Here is a 22967-nt window from a genome sequence, read left to right as displayed (position 1 = left end):
CCCGAGCCAGGGACACAGCAGCCCTGATAGTGAGGTTGGGGATGCATCAGTCTGGGTTTCCAGAGCCACAATGGCATGGCAGCTCTGCATGAGGGGGTGGAGGGGCAGCTGGGCCTAGCAGCAGGAAGGGGAGGTGGGCTGGTAGCAGGAGACCTCCCCTGGTCCAGCAAATTTCCTTATTTGAGATTGGTCAGGTTCCAAGGGTGCTGGACCAGAGAGATCCAACCTGTAGTATGTAAAAGTTTAGTAATATGTACAGAGCATCAGCTAATATAAATCAGCATAGCTCCATTGATATCAACTAGATACAAGCCATATGACTTTACTGATATGTTATGGGTCCACTTCTTCAGCCCTTATTCATGTGTGTCCTCACATAAGTAAAGACTACTCAACTGATCAAGAGTGTGTAGGATCTGACCTTTGGATCTTGTTCTTTACACTGCAGAAGGGTGCTAATGGGAAGAACTTAGGAATTTCACAGTATTTGTCAGCATTAAGCTGTAAGAGATCAAGGAATGAGGGACTGGTCCTTAAAAAGGGAGTAGACATGGGCTGTGACAAATCAAGCTGAAGTTGAATCGTAAATAGCTTTGATGAAAAATGTAAACACTGTATGATTCATTATTTAGAGCCTGCAAAGTACTGACAGTTTCCTGAACTTTGACTCCCAATGACATCAGTTGAATGGATGATGTTCACCAGCCATTAGGCCTTGCATTAAAGAAGTTATTTTGGGAATAATTTATGTTTGTTTCCATACTGCAAGACTGACAGAAACTGGTGGCCAAGTCAACAAGTGGATACCACCATTATCAGATTGGGAGTTTAAGTATATTTTAGCCCAGAGTTTGTGGCCAGCTGTTGTAACTGTTGAGGCAGCTCTGCATGAGGGGGTGGAGGGGCAGCTGGGCCTAGCAGCAGGAAGGGGAGGTGGGCTGGTAGCAGGAGACCTCCCCTGGTCCAGCAAATTTCAACTATATCAGGTAGGATGCAACAGCAATGTTCACATATATCTTCTCTACAATAAAAACCCAACACCAGTGAATCTGAATCATGGGTCAGCTGACTTAGGCTGGCTTGGACTGTGGAGCCATATAAATTCCCAATTGGTACTTTGCAGGCTCTGAATTGTGCAGTGTTTTTACTTTGTATGGGCCTGGGAAGGAGAAATGAGATGTGTCCTTAACACAGGCTGGACATTCTTACATAAACTCATAGAATCATAGAACACTAGAACTGGAAGGGACCTTGAGAGATCCTCAAGTCCTATCCCCTACCCTCATGGCAGGACCGAGCATGATCTAGATCATCCCTGACTGGTGTCTGTCTAACCTGTTCTTAAATATCTCCAGTGATGGAGATCCCACAACCTCCCTGCAATTTATTCCAGTGTTTAACCATTCTGACAGTTAGGCAGTTACATGATCAATAAAAACTGGATTTTATGCCAGCGCTTTGCTTTGAGCAATGGTTTATTTTTATTATTGAGATGCCTTATTTTTTTTAGACTGTTCCTGTGATTGGAGGTTTAATCGAAACAATTGACAGTGTGATGGTGCATGTGGCCAGCAATCTGGAAGGAAAGCCAGCCGTTGTAACCATTGAGGGTACATCAACTGTAGCAGGCAAGAGGCAACAGCAACACTCACAATATATCTACACTACAAAGAAAACTCCATAGCAGTGAATCTCAGAGCTTGGGTCATCTGACTCAAGCTTGTGGGACTTGGATTGCGAGGCTTAAAAACCAGTAGTGTAGGAGTTCAGGCTGGAACTTAGACTTTGAGTCCCACCTCTCCTGCAGGGTCTCAGCTCCTGGGCTCCTCCTCGAGACTGAATGACTACACTGCAGTTTTGTAGCCTCTCAACCAGGCCCACAGATGGGGGTGAGGGGAAGGGGTAGAGGGGTGAATGGGTCAGTTGCCTCAGGACAGGGCCCAGGGCTCCTGGACACTGCTGCTGTTAGTGTGACACCGGTGGTGGCTGGTGTCCTGGGCCCTTTAGAATCACTGCTGGAGCATAGCACTGCATGCTTCAGCTGGTTCTAAGGACCAGGTATTGAGGGGGGAGGCAGGGTATGCCATCCATGTTCTGCTTAAACGAAGCATACGAGATCTTTTATAGGGGAAAAGGCAGTATGCCACATTTATTAAGAATACAACAGTAGCATATGCTTTTCAGTCACTCACACACACAGACACCATACACACACAGTCCCGCCAGACGATCTTATAGTTACCAGTCAGGAGTCTGGATTAATCTAGTGGCCAGCTAGATCCCCCCACAGAAAAGGAGCAGGGCTTTTTGTTGGTCACAATCCGATGCTCTCCTAGAGTTGGTGGCAAGACGAACCCAAAGTTCCATGGCAAAGCACCTTGTTTTTATAATCCTTTTCTCTGTTGATGTCTATGGATTTCGCTTTATCAGTCTGTGTCCGGTGTGTTACCTTTTTTATGTCAATCATTCCCAAAACATCTCTGAAAGGCTTATCCTGTAATCAATCGTTTCTGAGGTGTGCCAGCTCCACATTAGGGCCGTCAATCTGCTAATCTGTCAATCCTTGACCATGGGCATGCACTGATGGTTCCTCCGATGCCGATCGGTCTGTCTTCTTCTTCACCCACGCCTTGCCTCTCCTTTCTTGGCCATCTGGCTCTGAGGATAACCTTTGCACCTTTATCTTAACACATACACACCACACAAACAATCTTTACAAGGACTTTCAAAGAAAAGCATAATACAGCAGTATCTCATATTGGGCAAAGCAAAAGACATTGTAAATCAAACAATTAAGACTTCAGACTTCAATATTCTTCTAGTCTCATTATAGACGCAATACCAAAGCTCCATTTCCTTACTTACTAAACTCATTAAACTTTAAAACAAGAAAATATATATACTTAACTAAAGGGTTTAGTTTAATACAATATTAAATGTGGTAATGTGTTACCTTACATTGCTACATTATTAAACCTAGAATACAAATATAAAAGAATAAAACTTTCAACTCCAAAATCTGGGCAGTGCTGGGTGCTGTCCGCCCTAGCCATGCTCCATCTGGCCACCCTTTCTGGGAGTGCAGAACCAACCCCTCCCCTCCACATTGCTTAGGGGACTGGCGGTCTTATCAGCTCCCCTGCTTTCTCCAGCCATAGCCATGTTGCCAGCTTTTGATTGTAGTATAGATTTATCTTCAGTCACCTTCTAAATTGGAGTATGTCTGATTTTAATAAATAGTTCATTGCCTAAAACAATGAGTAGTCCTATAGCACCCTAGAGATTAACACACACACAAAAAAAGAATGAAGTCAAAACCCACTTTCTCACATGAGCAGAGTTTAGAGAAAAGGGGGACTCTCACAGTTTATAACAGAAAAAGAAAGGGGGAGAGGGAGTACCCATCATTGATAATTTGTCAGAGTGGGGAAGGAAGTAGAAATAGATTTTCTTCTCTTTTACTCTAACAAATTGCATACATTGCAGAAATATGATGTTACAGTTAGTTTAGAGAAAGTCAATCCATATTTCTGAGCAATCTGATCTTCTTTTATTGTTTTTTTTTGTGGGGAAGAGTCCTTATGTGGAGCACAAGGCTGAGGGAAGAATATGAATGCTCTCATATGGTATTTTAGATTTAGTTTAATCATGCATGAATAGTTAGCTTTTTACACAAGCCTTCGAAACTGTAAGTGTTTGAAAGCTACAGAATTTTAAATTGGGGACAAGAGAATGGAAGAGTTGAGCATTTTCATCTGCTTTATACCGACTGCAAATCTTTCATGGGACTACAGCTGTCTTATAACATGTATAGGTACAGGATTTAGCACTGTGGGCCCTAATCTCACTCTTTTGGTGCTACAAAGATTGCTGAATGAATAATTAATTTTTCTAGTTGGTGTTAAATCTGAAAAATCAGGAAAATATTCGATTTATTTTTAATTGAATTTGAATTTTTACAGAGTTTTCAGTGAATCAGCAAAGTCTACTTCAAGTCTGTTTTCAGAACAAGGATTCTGAGTCTGGTTTCCCCATCCTAGTGAGTGCTCTAGCTACCAGGTGATAAGTTATAAGCAAGTGAAGATAGTTGTTGAGGTGACAGGAGCTTCGCCACCACCACCACCATCAGATCCTTACTTCCTGCCTGTTTTGTGAACGCTATTAATGTCAAATTCATAGTCTGGGGCTGACGAAAGCAGCATTTTTTTTCATTGCATCAACGGTTTGTCCAACATATTTGCCCGGCTTTATATACAAATAATTGACTAGTTCGGGTATTCTTTCCTATTCCATTGTGAGATAACAAGAAAAAAGGAGTCATGAATCACAAGCAAATTGTCCCTTCCATCACATTGTCCTGGTCAATAACATTCTAAAACTGAGCAGTAAGGTTCTAAAATAATGTCTTTGAAATGTCAGGAGTAAAAAAAGAGAATGGTATCCATTACTTTTGCTTACCTCAGTGCCTCGTTAACTCTGTTTGTGCACATTGCCAAATGATCCATAGTACACTAACATCTCATATACTAATATTTCTACTCATAAATTGTCAGAACCTTTTGAAAACAGTTTTATTCTTTGATGGGAGGGAGGAATTACTCTTTTTTTCCCAAACAGATGGGGTTTTACAGTCAAGATTTATAGTAGCTATTAAAAGTACAAACTGTAATTCTATGGTCAACAAGGTTATAAAAGTTATTGATTGTTATCATACTTTCTGTTTTGGATTATTTTACAGATTATTCTTTAGTCAAAATACCTCCTCTCTGTCTGAATTTGTCTCACTACCGCTTCCCATCACAAGGACAGAGTTATATTTCTATCCCCAGTGAAGCTTTTCATAAGAAAGGTAAGGGCAAGATTTGCTGGGAGGAATAGAATATTGTCCACCAATCTTGACATTTACTCATTCTGGAAATGCTCTTGCATGGGGGCAGGGATTTTGGTTAGTGCTGCATTTTCAGCACTGTTTTAATGCTGCTTCCTCTTGTTTCTAAATGTTGAGTAATACAGCCAGGGCTGGATTAAGGGGGGGAGGGCTAGCTGGGCAGGGAGGGCACCTGACGGCAGCTTTAAGGGGTGCCGTGTGCCCAGCTGCACGGTGTCCCTTAGATCTGCCATCAGGTGCCGCGTGCCCAGGACCGAGGGCTGCGCAGCGCCCCTTAGAGCTGCAATCAGCATGCCAGGGGCTGGGGCCGTGCATGCGTCATGCGCCCACTGTCTGGGGCACAAGAATGGCTTGAGCCGGCCTTGAATACAGCTAGGTATATATATTACAACCATTTAATCTTGGCACTATTTTACATGAGGGCAACTTCAATCCCTGGAGCTAATGTTTTATCTTTTTAACCACTTTGTTATTTGTTGCATTGATAGGCTGTTCAAATGAGCCAGCCTTTAGAACGTATTATTCAACCTTAAATGCTTGACATTCTAAATCCTTGGAATCCAACAGATTTAAAAATAAAAGATGCATGGCTGACACTTGTAAAACAGGCCTCTGTCCATTTAAGGGTTGGGGAATCTGTAAATACAGCATATTCAGACTGCAAACAAATAATGGAAACAAAACTACTCATCTGTGTTTGAGCTTTTTAAGATGCCAGTAAATGTTGTTAGTAGTCAGATAATCCTTCTGATTTATTATAAGCACTCTAGATGCTAAGACTCTGGTATGTTACATGGGCACTCTTAGCTGACTTTTGTTCTGAGGTGACTTTATAATGGATGGATGATTAAATTTAACAGTTTAACTCTATATTTTCATGGTGAGTAGATGTCAGGCTTCCTTTCATTATGTTCCTGATATGTGCTCTAAACATTGCACAGCAGAGTGCAGATTGCCTTCTTTCATTTCTTTATGGGAGCCTTTGGAATTCCCATTAAAGCAAAGGTGTGAGGGTTGCAGAAGTCAGGATTCTAAATTAACATGGAGTTTTATACCTAGGTGAGGAAAGCATCTTGCTCAGGTTTGTCACACTGAAGTATAATTTCTCTTGTTGACTTTATTCACAGCTTGGGTGACCATTGTGGGCCTTATTTACCATAACATGCACCATTTATTCCGTAAAATCAACCCTATGGACACCAAGTAAGTATCCTAGACAGAAAAACACTGGGAGTAGGGAGGGCAGAGATGTGCCAGGTTGCCTTTTCTATTTTCAGGGTGAGGTTTTGGCTACTTGTAGGGGGTTTAGTCAGCTGGTACTATCCTGACCTGGGACAAGGACTGGGACCCCATTTGCTCTGTACTCAGCTTTGGTCCAGATTACTGGTGCTGCTTCCTATCCAGATGGTGGAAAAGAAAGGGTGGAAAATCTCCCCCTTTCCAATAGTAGATATGCCTCATCTAAGAACTGACCATGTTATGTTGGCCTACTGGAGTACTAAGCACAAATGGGCACAATTCTTCTTCAAGTGATGTCATTGTGGGTGCTCCACTGTTGGTGTCAGACTCGTCCTGGCATCACAGATTGGAGACTTTTTCAGCAGTGTCCAGTTTGGCCTCGTGATAGAGATGTAGCCGTGTTAGTCTGGGGTAGCTGAAGCAAAATGCAGGACAATGTAGCACTTTAAAGACTAACAAGATGGTTTATTAGATGATGAGCTTTCGTGGGCCAGAGGGTCTGGCCCACGAAAGCTCATCATCTAATAAACCATCTTGTTAGTCTTTAAAGTGCTACATTGTCCTGCATTTTGCTTCAGTTTGGCCTCGTATGTGCAAAAACTGTGCACACTGATCATGGTCTTGGAATTTGCTCAACCAGCCCAACTCTCCTCAGTTCCTTCTTGACTACCCTCAGTCACAGATGGAACTCTACCACTCTCCTCCTCAGCAGCTTTTTTTTCTTCTGTATACAGGAATTCAAGCAATTAGTTAGAAATCATTCCCTTCTCATATTTATAGTCAGTAGTACTTAGTAAAAACAATTTCCCCCCCCCCCAGAGTGATTTTAAATAGTTAACCTATAGCCCATGAAGGGTGACACACTTACAACTGGAAAGCCTCAGCATATTGCCACAAAAAGTAAAAGGGAGACAGAGAAAAGAAAAGCATGTGGCACAGTTAACAATGGTATGAGACTAACGAAATGACAGCACCCAATGATTTTTAAAAAATGTATAACATGCCAGGATCCTATGTCTATATCAGGGTCATATATTCAATGCCTGGGGGAAACTCATGTGCCTCAGTAGTGTGCTCACTGCCACAGCCTTACAGCCAGAGCCCATAAAGAAAGAAAGCTCAGGCTGCATATGCTGCTGTTCAACAAGGCATTTGAGCCGCAGGCAAGCAGCAAAACTGACTTTGTTGCCAAACAGAAACATAAGCAAAACTTACACTACATAAGCCCTCCACTCCCTCCCATCAAGGGTCACTAAGACAGACAAACCGTACACCTCTGGCTTGGCACACCCACGCACAGCAATGGGGATAGAATTGCAATCCCGTTCTAAGCAAATTGTGGTACTGACCGCCCTGGCACCAAAGGCATTCCGGCACTGAGCATCTAAGCAACACGGTGACACCGCCTGCACCACTGGTTTCTTGACACCTACCAAACCCAGGCCAAAATCAGCAAGATCAGTGCCATGTATGCATAGCCCTCACTCGGCACCATCATCAGCGGCACTGATACCTCCTCGTGTTCCTATTCTCTGGCATCTCAAGAACCACTACATTATCAAGCACCAGTACTGTACACGGAACTAGGATTGGGGCCTCCATACACTCCTCCCCTCTGCCATCATTCCCAATCCTCATTTTCTGTGCATGGTTCTCTGATTTCACCATACTCGCCAGTACTTTCACACTACAGCTACCACACAGGGGACCGTAAGAGTGTATTCTCCTGACAATATTCATCCCTCATTCACCTTAGGGCAGGCAACACCCGCAGTAGGCAGGTCACCCAATGTGGTATCCGGACTGGTTTTACCATCCCTATCATCCATACTGTTGGTTTCCTTATCGATACTGGGCACCCTCATAGCACCAACATACCATATACTCAACTCTGGCTCACAGATCACTACCTCCCTCACATCTCCCATATCACAGAAATAGACACTGGGGAGGGACAGATTATAGATGACACAGGTACTGAACAGCCAGATGCATCTCCAACTGACAAATTTTTATCAGTTTCCAATAAGGCTGTCATTCCAGAGGACCAGTCATTAACTTATGACCTCAGGCATAAGACCTGTTTAAAAGGGTGGCTACTGTCAGAGATACTGGAAAAACAAGACAAATTGTTCAAGAACCTTCACCCCTCCTCGAAGTTGAGAATAGCTCTACCTAAATGAGGCAATCAAGAAACAATAAACGAGGTGTAGCAAATGCCAGCCTCAGCACTGCCAACTAACAAGAGACCAGACAAGAAATATTTTGTCCCATCTAAGGGTATGGACTTTTTATTTATCCAGCCACAACCAAATTCCTTAGTGGTTGATGCTGTAACCCAGAGAGCCAAAATGCCACAATACAGATCTGTTGAATAAGACAAAGATCAAAAGTGCTTAGATCTATTTGGCAGAAAAATGTACTCCTCTTCAACTTGCAGCTGCAAATAGCTAACTATGCAGTGGTTTTAGCAAACTACAATTTTGACAGTTATGCTAAACTGGCAGAATTGATGCAGCATCTTCCTGATGATAAAGGACCAATTTTAAGATCTATAACCCAGAAAGGCCATGCCATAGCCAGAACAGCATTACAAATAGCACTCTACACTGCGGACACAGTTGCAAGAGCAACCGCAACATCTGTCGTTATCGGATGTATGTTATGGTTACATGTGGCTGGAGACCCCAAAGAACTCGAAGCCAAATCTGAAGACTTACCATTCAAATAGGGCAAATTATTTGCAGCTAAGACTGATGAAGTCCTCCACTCGAGTAAGGACTCGAGGACCACCTTCTGTACATTGGGCATGTACATGCCCTCATACTGCAGGAGATGATATACTCCCTATCAAACATACAGGGACTTCACTTTTAACAGATAGCAACAGTAAAGTCCCTATGAGAACATTTGAGCCAAAATGCGAAACCACCACTGGCGACCTAACAACACTTACCTATTCAATCACCATCCCTCTAAGCAGCAGCTTTGAGGTCTTGGTCGAGGGCTTGAAAGACTTCTCCAACTCACGAGTGCCTCATCAGTGTGCCATATTCAGTCACTGTCTATGACCCTTCTACAGCCAGTGGGCAGCAATAACCATGGACCTTTGGGGTTTGAAAATCATCAAGTGCAGATCCTCCATCCTATTCCACCAACTTCCAAATCCTTCCCATCCCTCTTCAGGCATCCTTCTCACAAGACATTGCTACGCAAAAAGGTGGAGCACCTCCTACGTATAGGAGCCAGAGAGAGGGTACCTGAACAATATCAGGGGAGAAGCTTTTACTCAAATGACTTCCTCACAGAAAAAAGAACAAGAGGAAGGAGACTGAAAACAACAGTTCAAGATGGTCACACTGGTGACAATAATCCTGGCACTGGACGAGGGAGACTGGTTTGCAGCCTTTGATCTTCAAGATGAGTACTTTCATATAACGATTCACTCTGCACACAGGCACTTGCTCAAGGACACTCTCAATACAGGGTTCTGCCATTCAGTCTTTCGTTAGCCCTGTCAGCCGACGGTCAGGGCAGTGTGTGTGTGTATGTTACTGAGAAAAGGGTTTAACGTCCGTGACTTTACTGCTAGGACAGGGGTCCCATCGCAGAGGGCAGCCAACAGGCTGACAGATGCCCCAGAGTTTATAGGAAGAGCTTATTACATCTCAGATTTTAGCTGCTAGGATACAGGATCCCTTCGTAGCAGGCAGTCTAGGGAAGACTGAGAGATGCCCCAACGGATCTGTCACCTAGGAGTGACACGATCCAAAACGCCCAAACTCTTCCTATACCTGTCCCTTATGACCGGCTGAAATTCTTTTAAATTGTGCTTGGTTCTGTTACAGCAACTGAATGAGTCAGGTTAAAGCTTAAACAGTCACATGTTTATTAAAGAAGCTTATAAATCATATGGCTACAATGGCTATTGCTCTATTTCTTAACTGCTAGCAAATATAGATCTTAAAAAAATGGTTACAAAGAAAATAAAGATAGAAAATAGAAATAATGGTACCAAGTGACAGCTTAATCTTTAAAGAGCTCTAAGTTTATGTGTACACTTAAGACAAAGGACCACATCCAGGTACAAATTTTACCCCTTTCTGTGCCTCTCGAATCCAGCGTGTCAGGCCAGGGCCAGTCCCTCAATTCCTCGGAAAGACGAATACGAGGTGGGCATCCCCATGGAACCTCGGGAGGTCAAACACCAAACCCGACCAGCAGATAGATGGTAGATTGACGCTCAGAGTAAATGTGCTTCTGGACCCATCTTTATACCCATAGGGGCCCGTATCCTCTTTCTTGTCTAAGATGCTAAATTGTGTTGGTCCATTTTGTGGCACCAGTTCTTACAAGCAAGTTTCAAGTTAATTTACACTTGCAAGAGAGATAACTAAATTGTGAGCACTAGACATTTTTTTTTACTGGGTGAGAGATTCCTCCCCCCGTGGACGGCTGTGTGTTCGTATCAATATGGGATTTAGTCAAGGGCACTCCTCGGCAGCCTCTTGGTCAGCAATTGGCATACCTCTGTTTACAGCCATTCACGGTCACAGCAGCCTGCATATCCTGAGCCTCCTGCTCTAAGGTTTTTACTGCTCTGTGTGCCCTGTATGCTCCAGGCAAGCAAAAATGGATGTTACAAAGGGGGTTCCTGTCTGGCTACAAGCCCCCAGAGTTTTTTCCAAGACCCTGGCAGTTGCAGCAGCATATCTTCATCGCGAAGGATCACGATATTCCCATATCTCGATGATTGTCTCATTCGTGGACCATCTCAGAAGTCTGCAACAGACGTGATTCTCTTCACAAAGAATTTCTTAGAATCCCTAGGGTTCATTATCAATGTGCAAAAATCTACCCTTCTTCCGACCCAATCCCTAGAGTTCATAGAAGCATGTCTTGACTCCACTACAACCCACACATACTTACCAAATCAACGAAGAGCTTGATTCAAATCATGCAACTGAGCCCCATGATCCCTATGCTCACCTACAGCTCCTGGGGCACATAGCAGCCACAACGTATGTCATCAGACATGCATGCCTACATTTCAGATGCCTCCAGCATTAACTTGCCTCAATTTACTTCCCATCCAAACACTGAGTGCACAGAGTGAGTGTGTGTTGGTTCCCCCTACTGTCATCTCATCATTATGATGGTGGACCAACCCAGGAAACCTCCTTGCAGGCATACCATTTAATCAGGAGCAGCCACCCCTTATCACCATAGACACTCCCTGCTACACTGGGGAGCCCATTTTCAACATCATGTCATACAAGGAAGATGGTCGGCCAATAAATCCAAGCTCCACGTCAACCTTTTGGAGCTTCAAGTAGTACACAAAGCTTGCAAACAATCCAGCAATACATCCTCGATTCCACAGTCCACATATTTACAGACAATGTCACAACAATGTATTATATCAACTGTCAAGGGAGTGCACATTACTGCTCCCTTTTGCAAAAGCTGTATGCCTATGGAATTTATGCACCTAGCACAATATTACCATCTCTGCAATGTATCTACCTGGCATCAAGCATGTCCTCGCAGATTTGCTCAACCGCAACTTTACAACAGAGCGCAGGTGGGAAATACGTATCACGGTTCTCTATGACATTTTCCATAGATGGGGCTGGATGCTCATAGATCTCTTTGCCATAAAGCATAATACCAAACTCCCTTGCTACTGTTGCGGGGCGGGCATGGGGTTCAGATCTTTGGGAGATGCTCTCCTCATTCCATGGGATACTCACCTCCTTCATGCATTTCCACCCATCCCACTCATCTCCAGAGTATTCTGCAAGATGGAATCAGACAATGACTTGGTCATTCTCATAGCCCCCACCTGGCCCAGGAAGATTTGATTTCCCTATCTCTATCAGATGTCTCTTCAACCTCCCTACCCACTTCTGAACCACCCAGATCTCCTCTCACAGAAAAGTGGAAACCTCTGCCACCTGCACTCTTAGTCATTGCGTATGACAACATGGCTCTTCACTGGTTCTTGGAGGCAGAACAACAATGTTCACAACAAGTAAGGGATGTGTTACTCCATAGGAGACATCAGTCCACTCACAATACTTACTTCTGTAAGTGGAAAAGGTTCACAATGCAGTGTGAAACAAAGGGTATCCAACTCTTATCTGTGCCTCTTCACACGATTCTTGACTACATCATGTCTCTGCAACAACAAGGTCTGTCAGTTTCATCTCTGTGAGTGCACCCAAGCTCCCAAGCAGCATTTCACCAACCTGTAAAAGGTTTCTCTATATTTGCTTACCCAATCTCAAGCAGATTCCTAAAAGAGCTGCATAACCTACACCCACTCTGTAGACTGATTCTTTCCACATCGAATCTGGAACTAGTACTGCATGCAGCCCGTTTGAACCCATGTCTCAGTGTTCATTCCAATTATTAACCTTAAAGATGGTTCTCCTACTGGCCATCATATAGGCTAGATGTGTCAGTGAACTTGCTGCTCTAATAGCATCTTCTACAAAGAGAGTAATTTTATGCCCCCAGCCTTCCTTCCTTTCCAAAGTTTGTTCCAACTTCCATTTCAATGAATCCATAGTACTTTCAACCTTCTACCAAAAGCCTCACACTTCTCGAGAGGAGGCTATTCTGCATACTCGAGACATTCACAGAGCATTATCTTTCTATATAGATCATACACGGTCCTTCCAGAAGTCACACACTTTGTTTGTTTCACTGGCAGAGCAATCCAAGGGAATGCCACTCTCATCCTTTAGGATTTCTAAATTATTTACAACCCGTATCCTCCAATGTTATTCCTTTCAGGATATTCCACTCATCGTGCCTTTAAGGGTGCACTCCACATGTGCCATGGCAGCATCAACAGTCTTCTCAAAAGGCGTTCCGCTCACAGACATATGTTGAGCCACTACGTGGTCCTCCAATCACACTTTCATAAAACATTATGCAATTTCAGCTCAAGCAGACATGAACTCTGCAGTAGCCAATGTAGTTTTATTATCAGCAGATAGAACCGAGCCAAAGCCCACTTACCATCTGTGGGATATTGCTAGGTAATCACCAACACTGGAGCACTCATGGGGACATCTCCTATGATGTGTCCCCTATGGGTGCTTCACTACCCACCCTCCTCCCCTCTAATTTAACTTAACTCAGGCAACAGAACATTCATAAAGAAACTGGGAGGAGTGGGGCTGCGCATGCAAACTCCAAAGGCATGATCAGCATCCACTGCTTTCACACATGCATGGCATGACTGGGCACTGCTAAAAAAGTCTCTGATCTGCAGTGCTGGGATGAGCCCAACACCAACAGTGGGATACACATGCCGAAGAACCATCATTACTGCACAGGGTGAGTAACTGCCTTTTTTTTACAACTGGTATATCAGACTTTACTGGCCTGGATGCTGCCCGCATGGGAATTTAGCCATTGACTTTAATGGCAGTAGAATGAAGCCCTTTGTTAGATGTGTGTTTCCTGCTGGGGGGAAAATGTGCTCTTTGGTGGCTTGTCTGCTTGTCTTCTCAACCTATTCTGTTATATTCTTACTTGGCTGATCCATCAGAAATATATATTGTGGATTCATATATTTAATCCTTGAATTAAATATATAAAACTTGAATTATGTTTTTTTGCTATTTTTGCTGTTTTTTGCTATTTTTGCTTTTGCTAAAAAGATGTTTTGCTTACATTTAAATAATGCAGCAATATATAACTTCTCTCTCCCTCCCAAAAGTGCTATGAATTTTCATTCCATAAACCTGTTAAATAATTTTGCAATAATAAATCAAACAACACATCAAAGATCGTATGTTATATACCCTGAGTCAATGAAATCATTAGCACGTAAGTTAAAATAAACTAGGCACAATATATCTCTCAGCAAGCCAGTTTCCCAGGGAATTTCACAAGGCTGTGCATGTTAATCATTATATTTGCCTTTTGGACTGGTCATTTATTCAATCTCTGATAATTAGCATACTGGTTCTCAGTCTTTCCCATACCAGGACCCTCTACTATAGCAGATGAAAGCTACAGGACCCAAATATATTTCAGGGACATCCTCCTATCTGGGTATGTGCAAGGGAGGGGAGCATCCCTAAATTAGGACCATTTATGATTATGCTGAAGCAATGTTAAAATGATCACAGAAGAATTGTATGTACTCAGTTCAAATTTATATATATATATATTTTTATAAAAAATACCATGTACCCTTCTCCCTGGTCAAAAAGGATAATTATCTAGAGCGTGCAAAAGAATTATATCAGTGGCATGCAATATTTCTTCATATGAAGAAATAGAAGCAATTTATTTATGAGGGTTTAGCTTTTCAAGACGTACATTCACTATAATTTATTAAGGGTAATAAATAGACCATAATTTTAGCCTCCCACAGAGAGAGAGAATTAATGTGGTCTTGACTCCCAGGTCAAAGATTAGCAATGATATAGACAGTATGTTGTGTTCTGAGGCATTTTCATGACTGTCTCTACAGTCTTGGACTCTGATCCTGCACAAGAATCTGTCCACATAATAGGCCTAATTCTTCCATCTTTATGAAGATTGAGTAGTTCTGTATTCTCTCAGCTTCTACAAAGAGGGAACTTGACATTCATGGTTGCATTCTTATTCCCACTGAAGTATAAAGATTTGCCACTGATTTCAGTTTGGGGAAGGATTAGCCCAAAACACATAATTTTTCAGGAACACTTGATTTAAAAGCGGCATATAAGTTTCTGATATTAACCCGGGCTATTTGAATTTTTTGCAGTGTATCTAGTATTATAGAATCATGTCTCTGGAACTTTAGATGGTTTGCCTGTCCAGAGGCCTGTTTTGAAACTGAATAATCTAAGGGAATGCTGGCTTGGCAGCTTTTCTTTGTGGAACCAACCATCAGACATCTGAGGAATGCTTGGAAAATAAGATTTGCACACTTATTATTTTTCCTTGGTTTGCTTTGGTGCACTTTGCTATTACATATCTCTCTGGCTTACGTTTTGCCAAAATAATCTTTTCTTATGAAGTTTAAAAAGACACTCTTTAAGGATTCTTTAGCCTCAGGCTACTTGAGCACCTATAATTTACAAACTGTCTGCTTTCTTCATGACAGAATTTCATTATCCATGTGTCACATATCAGATTATTTTTTCTGTTATGTTGCCAAATGACTGTTCTATTTTCAGACTCCCTAACCAGACCTCTCTGAAAGAGTCACTTTGGTTCTTCTTTGAGACATCCCCAAGGATGCTCCATGCTTGGACTTGGTGCTATATCTGCACCTTGATCAGAGATTTTGAAGCAGTCCCTGCGGGGACTGTGCATCTGCGGCTTGACCTAGCACATGCTGTGACAGCAGGCACTGCGCATGCACAGTCCAAGCCCTCCAGTTTCTTCTCAACTGCTCTCGGCCTGTGATACAACTCTGCAATTCTTTGACTTAATCAACACTTTTGAAGTAGTTCTTAGTCATTAGTCAGTTATTAGTCACTTAGTATTGTTTTCTTAGTTATCTATAATTATATCTTAGTTAGCTTGTATTTAGTAACTTGTAGCTCGTTGGGGGGAAAACCACCCTTTTTCATCATGCCGTGTTCTCTGGGCTTCAGACGTTGAGCCTCCTGCAGACAGGCAAGCCCCATCTTTGGACATTCGCAATGCGTCAGATATTTAAGGGAGCACCATTCATCCCAAGATTGTCCACACTGTGCCAAAGTCAAGGCCTCAAGAAGCAAAACATTTTCTAGATAAGAATCTTGTCTTAGCAAAATCATTTAAAAATGAAACCCTGCAAAATTATCATAGAATCATAGAGTCATAGAACACTAAAACTGGATGGGACCTCAACTTCCCATAGGCAATTTATTCCAGTGTTTAATCACCCTAACAGTTAGGAATTTCTTCCTAATGTCCAACCTAAACCTCCCTTGCTGCAATTTAAGCCCTTTGCTTCTTGTCCTATCCTCAGAGGCCAAGGAGAACAATTTGTCTCCCTCCTCCTTGTTACACCCTTTTAGCTACTTGAAAACTGGTATCATATCCCCTGTCAGTCTTCTCCTTTCCAAAGTAAACAAGCCCAATTCTTTCAGTCTTCCCTCATAGGTCATGTTCTCTAGACCTTTAATCATTCTTGCTGCTCTTCCTTGGACCTTCTCCAATTTCTCCACATCTTTCTTGACACGTGATGCCTAGCAATGAACCAAATATTCCAAATGAGGCCTAATCATTGCAGAGTAGAGTGGAAGAATGACTTCTCGTGTCTTGCTCACAACACTCCTGTAAATGCATCCCAGAATCATGGTTGCTTTTTTTGCAACAGCATCACACTGCTGACTCAATGTATTATATATTTATATATATCTATAAATATATACACACATACATATGGCTAGAGCATCTGCTCTTGTGTCATGTTTTTTCTGCAACAGAAAGGTATCCTTCAGTTAATCAGATTCATCATCATGCATTTTTGTGTGTTCATCTCTTAGTATAATAGTCTCTACTAATCTAAAACACTTTTTAAAAGGCTTATTCAGAGCAGTTAAGGAGTTAAGCTAAGCTAACTTGAAACATGACAAAGGAATACCAATGGTAATCTCTAGCTACTAGAACTGTTCTCAGTCTGAGAGAGGATCCCTATGGGTTGATCCCAGTATTTATTCAGAACTTAAATGGGGCATGAGGTGCCATGGACCTAATTTCAGGATTGTGGTCTTTGTTTTGATGAAAGGTTGTAAAGAATATTGTAAGTGTGGAGTCTCATGTAAATATTTGCTTGAGATATACCAAAAATATATTTATAACCCAGCAAATTATTAATAGTACAATTTAATCATTTAAATCCGGGGTACTTAACTTTGGAAGCCCAAAGGCTACAAGGATACTCACAGTGTGTGCCGAGGGCTGTAACTTATGTCTGGTTGCATATATATGCAAATTGTTTCTTTCACACTGATGGGCATGAATACAAAGATTAAGGCAAGACTACACTACATTCAAGCCCCATTTAAGTCAATTCTGCTGATATTAATAAAATGCAATATTTACCCGATTTCTGCCCATATGCCAGCACTTTTAATGAGCAATAGCGACAAGGAGTCCAGTGGCACCTTATAAACTAACAGATGTATTGGAGCATGAGCTTTTGTGGACAAAGACCCACTTCATCAGCTTATGTTCCATCTGTTAGTTTAAAAGGTGCCACTGAACTCCTTGTTGCTTTTGCAGATCTAGACTAACACGGCTACATTTCTATTGCTAATGAGCAATGACGGTCCTGGAATTTAACTACTAAAACAAATATCAACAAAAGACAATTATACTGACTACTTTTTTGTTTTGGCTTCACAATTTTAAAAAATCAAACAAAAACTGCCAATATAGTAGTGGAATTTACTGGAGTATCAATACAACCAATGTGAAGATTGTGTCTGCAAACTTTTCACTGGCTCTTTCACATCAGGCTTGTATTCTGTTGTAGCAGCAAGGAGACAGTCGGTCAGATGTCTGTCAGTGAGGCTACGTCTACACTGCCATGTCCAGGGAACCATCTGCTTTTTCGGAAACTGTTCCAAAAAAGTGGGCTCATTCTTTCGGCATCCCTGTATTCCTCATTTTATGAGGAAAAAGGAATCTTCCAAAAGAGGAGGTTTTTCCAACATCAGAGAAGAAAGTTTTTTTTCTTTGCCTTGAAGTTGAAGATAGAGTACATTCAAAATGGTGTTTCATATCAGTGAGAGAAGCCACATTTAGCAGGAATGACTTCGTTTGAACACAACAGTAAATCTTGGCGATCCTTTGCCTCCAAAAACACTCGTACAGCATGCAGTAGATCCATAAACCGATCTAACACTTTGCCATGCCTTAGCCATCTAATTCCTGCAACCTTTGTCAAGTCACCAGATTGTGTTCCGTACTCCTAGAATCATAGAGCTAGAAGAGACCTCAGAAGGTCATCAAGTCCAGCTCCCTGCCCAAGGCAGGACCAACCCAACTAAATCAACCCAGCCAGGGCTTTGTCAAGCTGAGACTTAAAAACTTCTAGAGATGGAGATTCCACCACCTCCCTAATTAACCCATTCCAGTGCTTCACCATCCTTCTAGTGAAATAGTTTTTCCTAATATCCAACCTAGATCTGGCCCACTGTAACTTGAGACCATTGCTCCTTGTTCTGCTATCCGTCACTACTGTGAACAGCCTTTCTCTGTCCTCTTTGGAACCTCCCTTCAGGAAGTTGAAGGCTGCTATCAAATCCCCCCTCACTTTTCTCTTCTGCAGACTAAACAAACCCAAATCCCTCAGTCTCTTCTCATAGGTCATGCGCTCCAGCCCCCTAATAATTTTGTTTGCCCTCCGCTGGACCGTCTCCAATGCGTCCACATCCTTTCTATAGTGGAGGGGGGGCCCCAGAAGTGGCCTCATCAGAGCTGAATAAAGGGGAATAATCACTTCTCTGGATCTGCTGGCAATGCTCCTCCTAATGCACTCTACTATGCCATTAGCCTTCTTGGCTACAAAGGCACACTGTTGATTAATATTCAACTCATATACAGTGGATGAGAATCCACTGAAATCCCCAGGTCCTTGTCTGTAGAACTGCTACTTAGCCATTCAGTCCCCAACCTGTAACAATGCTTGGGATTCTTCCGTACCAAGTGCACACTTGTCCTTGTTGAACCTCATCAGATTTCTTTTGGCCCAGTCCTCTAATCTGTCCAGGTCACTCTGGACCTTGTCCCTCTCCTCCAGCTTAATGTCCCCCATTTACCTCTCCCCCTACCTTAATGTCATCTGCAAACTTGCTGAGGGTACACTCTATCCCCTCATCCAGGCTATTAATAAAGATGTTTAACAAAACCAGTCCAGGAACAGATCCTTGGGGCACTCAGCTAGAAACCAACTGCCAATCTGACATCGAGCCATTGATCACTATCTGTTGGGCCTGACAGTCTATCCAGCTTTCTATCCATCTTACAGTCAATTTATCCAATCCATATTCCCTTAACTTGCTGACAAGAATATCGTGGGAGACTGTATCAAAAGCTTTGCTAAAGTTAAGGTATATCACGTCCACCAACTTTCCCATATCCACAGAGCCAGTTACCTCATCATAGAAGCTAATCAGATTGGTCAGGCACAACTTGCCCTTAGTGAATCCATGTTGAGTATTCCTGATCACTTATCCCTCTTCCAAGTGCTTCAGAATGGATTCTTGGAGGATCCCCTCCATGATTTTTCCAGGAACTGAAGTAAGGCTGACTGGTCTGTAGTTCCCTGGATTGTCCTTCTTCCCTTTTTAAAAGATAGCACTATATTTGCCTTTTTCCAATAATCCGGGAGCTCTCCTGATGTCCATGAGTTTTCAAAGATAAAGGCCAAAGGCTCTGCAATGACATTTGCCAACTCCCTCAGTACCCTTGGATGCATTAAATCTGAGCCCATGGATTTGTGTATGTTTAGCTTTTCTAAATAGTTCCTAACTTGTTCTTTCCCCACCAAGGGCTGTCCACTTCCTTCCCATACTGCGTTGTCTAGTGCATTTGTCTGGGAGCTGACCTTGTCCATGAAGACAGAGGCAAAAAAAGCTAAACTGAAGCTCAAAATTGTCTGTTTCAAGGCCTTTACAACAATGAAGCTGATGATTTTTGTGACGCTATCCATTGTGCTCTTGACAGTTTGCTGCATATCTGTTCTTGGTACAGAATGCAATGGTATGAAAAGAGATCTGGAAACTGTCTTTCTTCAGTAATGAAGTTAGCTCCTTCTCTTTTCCAACCATGGATGGCATGCCATCAGTTCTTCTTCAAATGCCTTTTCCCGGTCCTTCTAAAACAAGGCCATCCACACAGAACAAACATCCTCTCCCCTAGTTTGACCTGTCAAAGGTAACAGTGTAAGCATTTCTTCGATATACTTTTTTTGCCATTGAAAAAATGCACCTAAATTATGAGCTGAGATATGAACAATCAGTAGATTCGTCCATTGACAGACTGAAATACTCAGTGCTTTGAATGTCTTTTAGCAATTTAGAAAACAGACCTCCTGAAATGCTTTAAATTCATCTTACTACAGTTGAATCAGACATTCCATTTTAATATTTGTTTAATTATATTCTCTTTGTTTTTAAATTCTGCAAAAAGTGATTCACTGCTGTCTAAGAAGCACTGCTTTATCAATTCACCTTTGATAAAAGGTGCTTTTGATTTAGCTATGTGCCAAGCCATTTTGAGGGAGGCTTCTGTAATGGCATCTTTGTCTTTAACTTGAGAACAGAACATATCATGTTGAGTATGGAAATTTTCAAGAAAGGAACATATCTTAGTTTTTCTTAAATTGCTATCAGGTGGATACAACTCTTTGAACTCAGGGTGACAAGATTCATGGTGCCATTCCAGGTTTGTTTTCTTTAACGCAGTGATAGTCTTTTGACAAAGAAGACACATTGGTTTTCCATGTATCTCTGCAAAAGTGAATTCCATCTCACAAACAGGGTTGAAAAACCCTGTGTTCATCCAACAAGCATCTCTTCTTTGTTGCCATTTTTAATGCTTCTTCTTAAAAAGAAAATCGTATACCAGTGTTTTGGGTGTTTAGCTTGAAGCTTCAGGTTGTGTGTTTCTTGGAGTGATTTTATCATAAAAAGTTTTCAAGCCAGAGTGCTCCAACCTGTGGTGGGCAGGGAGCTGGGTGAGTCAGGCTGGATATGAGCGGCAAAAAAGGACAGTTGCTAAGGAGACCCGTCCTAGATTCCCAGTAGGACTGACATCCCTACGTGGGAGTCCGTCACTCCGTGCGGGATGGAGGCAGGACTGCCTGGCTGCAGCACCGAACCCAAATGTGGCTAGTGTGAGCCAGTCAGCACCTCTTAGGCTTTGCCCACAAGACTAAGGAGCCAGCACTTCACACAATGCCCTGGCACGCCCGGCACCTCCTCCCTGGGGATTAGAAATGCCGATACCCCGTACCCGTCTGTTCCAGCCAGCCCATCCACTTGCGACTTTCAGTGTTCACCCCACTTGGGAGATGCCTCGCCATTGTGGAGCATGTTCCCAGTGGAGGCCTTGTTCAAAAGTTCCCACCTGCAGGCTGTGTGTTGAGCCCCGCATTAACCCAAACCACCCCATGGCCACAAATAAACGGGCCACAGGTTGCATGCAGCCTGCGGGCCGCTTGTTGAGTAGCCGTGTTTTAAATGGCTTCATGAAGATAGGTGTGTGTTCACAATTTTGACTCTGAGTCATTCATACTAGGGCTATGTAGTGGGGAAAATCAATAGCTACAGTGCATTAATTTAAGGGTAATTCTGCTGGACATGTGTAGTTTAATTTGAGCTGATAAACATATATAGACAGACCAGAGAGAGACACTTGTGAAGAAGTTATGCAAGTTAAAAACTGAGCTTTATAATTCAGAAAGAAATCAACTTTACTTAATGTGCTTTGATCTTTATTATAGAGGCCTAACTTAGGCCTAGCTCAGACAATGCAGAGCAGCTGTCACATACTGAAGGAGTAGATTTCTTCTGATCAAACTGAAATCAGCTAATATTACTATAAACTGCAAATGCTGTTTTATCCACTTCCTGATTTTTTTTTCTTTTTCCTGTCCAAGGATCCCTGAGGCTGCTGTTTATAATGACAAGATGATCGCAGCAATAAGCTATGTTATCTCACTGAAAGTGGAGCCACCACCAACTTTATCTCAAAATCTCTCAGTATCCCCCCTTATTACCATTCGCCTCACTCATACATTGGTAAGTGAAACTTCCAGTATACACTGTTATCATGATGACGGTTCCAATCTTTTTGCATCTCTATAGATTTCTCTGCATTGATGATGTTATGGTTGTGTTAGTGATGACTAAGCATCTATGAATGCAAAATATGTTGCTGTATAGAACCACAAAAGACTGACTAGTGAGTTCATTGATAAGAAGGTTATGTAGCAAGTATTGATTTTGGTCCTTTAGGATAGATTCTATTTATGTATGTGGGTACAATTAAAACAATTGTCTTACGATCACTGCATACTCACTGAGAAATGAGTATCTTTGTTAATCACCCAGGGTGGAGGTGGGGGGGTGTCCTTCCTTCCTTCCTAAAATGCAGTGAGCACCGACTTACTCAAGAAATTATTGTATAATAATATCATTATTAGAGATAGGTGGGGAATAGAAAAATGTGAAAATTTCCATTTTACACTGAGGCTTCCTTTAAATCAGTGGTAGGCAATAAGACGGTGTCTGTTTGCCAGGGTTAGCCCTTGGCAGGCTGCTGCCACTGTATTTATCTGCGCCTCCATAGATACATGTACTTGCAGTGCCAGTTGGCCATGGATTGCCGTTCCCAAAGAACAGGAGCTGTGGGAAGTGGTGCAGACTGAGACACTGCTTCCTGAAGTTCCTATTGGCTGGAAATGGCAATCCGTGGCCAATGGGAGCTGCAATTGCCCGTACCTCTGTAGGTGCAGGTGAATACAGTGGTGGTGGCCCAACAGGGGTTAAACCGGGTAAATTGGATCCAGGCTACAGGCTGGTATTTGTCTACCACTGCTTTAAATGGACATTTTTCTGAGTTTTCTTTTCCCGTATTTGCTCTTTTGTAAGTATATGGGGCTAGAGAGAAAAAGTCTAAGAGCATGGCTCAGAAATAGTTACATGAGTTTGTCTTCAGAAAGTTCTGAATTATGTTCCCAGTGGCCTCTGAGAAGCAGGCACTTCTGGGGTGAGGGTTCTAGACGTTGTTTAAAGAAATGAATCTTGCTTCATTCATTCACATACCTCAATACTTCAATATGATGATTTACAAACAACCCATTAAATTGCCCTGTACTTTTTCT

General features: G+C 42.4%; 1 protein-coding gene across 5 annotated transcripts in view; it reads left to right on the top strand.

The window, feature by feature from the left end:
- ADGRD1 (adhesion G protein-coupled receptor D1) overlaps window positions 1–22967 on the top strand; it is a 327867-nt gene that overhangs the window by 53903 nt on the left and 250997 nt on the right. For all 5 annotated transcript variants that reach the window (XM_006120531.4, XM_075898421.1, XM_075898422.1 and 2 more), the window contains 4 exons: window positions 1511–1628; window positions 4739–4849; window positions 6016–6091; window positions 21741–21882. In XM_006120531.4, coding sequence (XP_006120593.2) covers window positions 1511–1628; window positions 4739–4849; window positions 6016–6091; window positions 21741–21882 — 447 coding nt within the window. The remainder of the gene's footprint in view (window positions 1–1510; window positions 1629–4738; window positions 4850–6015; window positions 6092–21740; window positions 21883–22967) is intronic.

This window comes from Pelodiscus sinensis, chromosome 15, assembly GCF_049634645.1.
Source record: "Pelodiscus sinensis isolate JC-2024 chromosome 15, ASM4963464v1, whole genome shotgun sequence".
NCBI lineage: Eukaryota > Metazoa > Chordata > Testudines > Trionychidae > Pelodiscus > Pelodiscus sinensis.
This window is presented reverse-complemented; position numbering and strand designations above follow the sequence as displayed.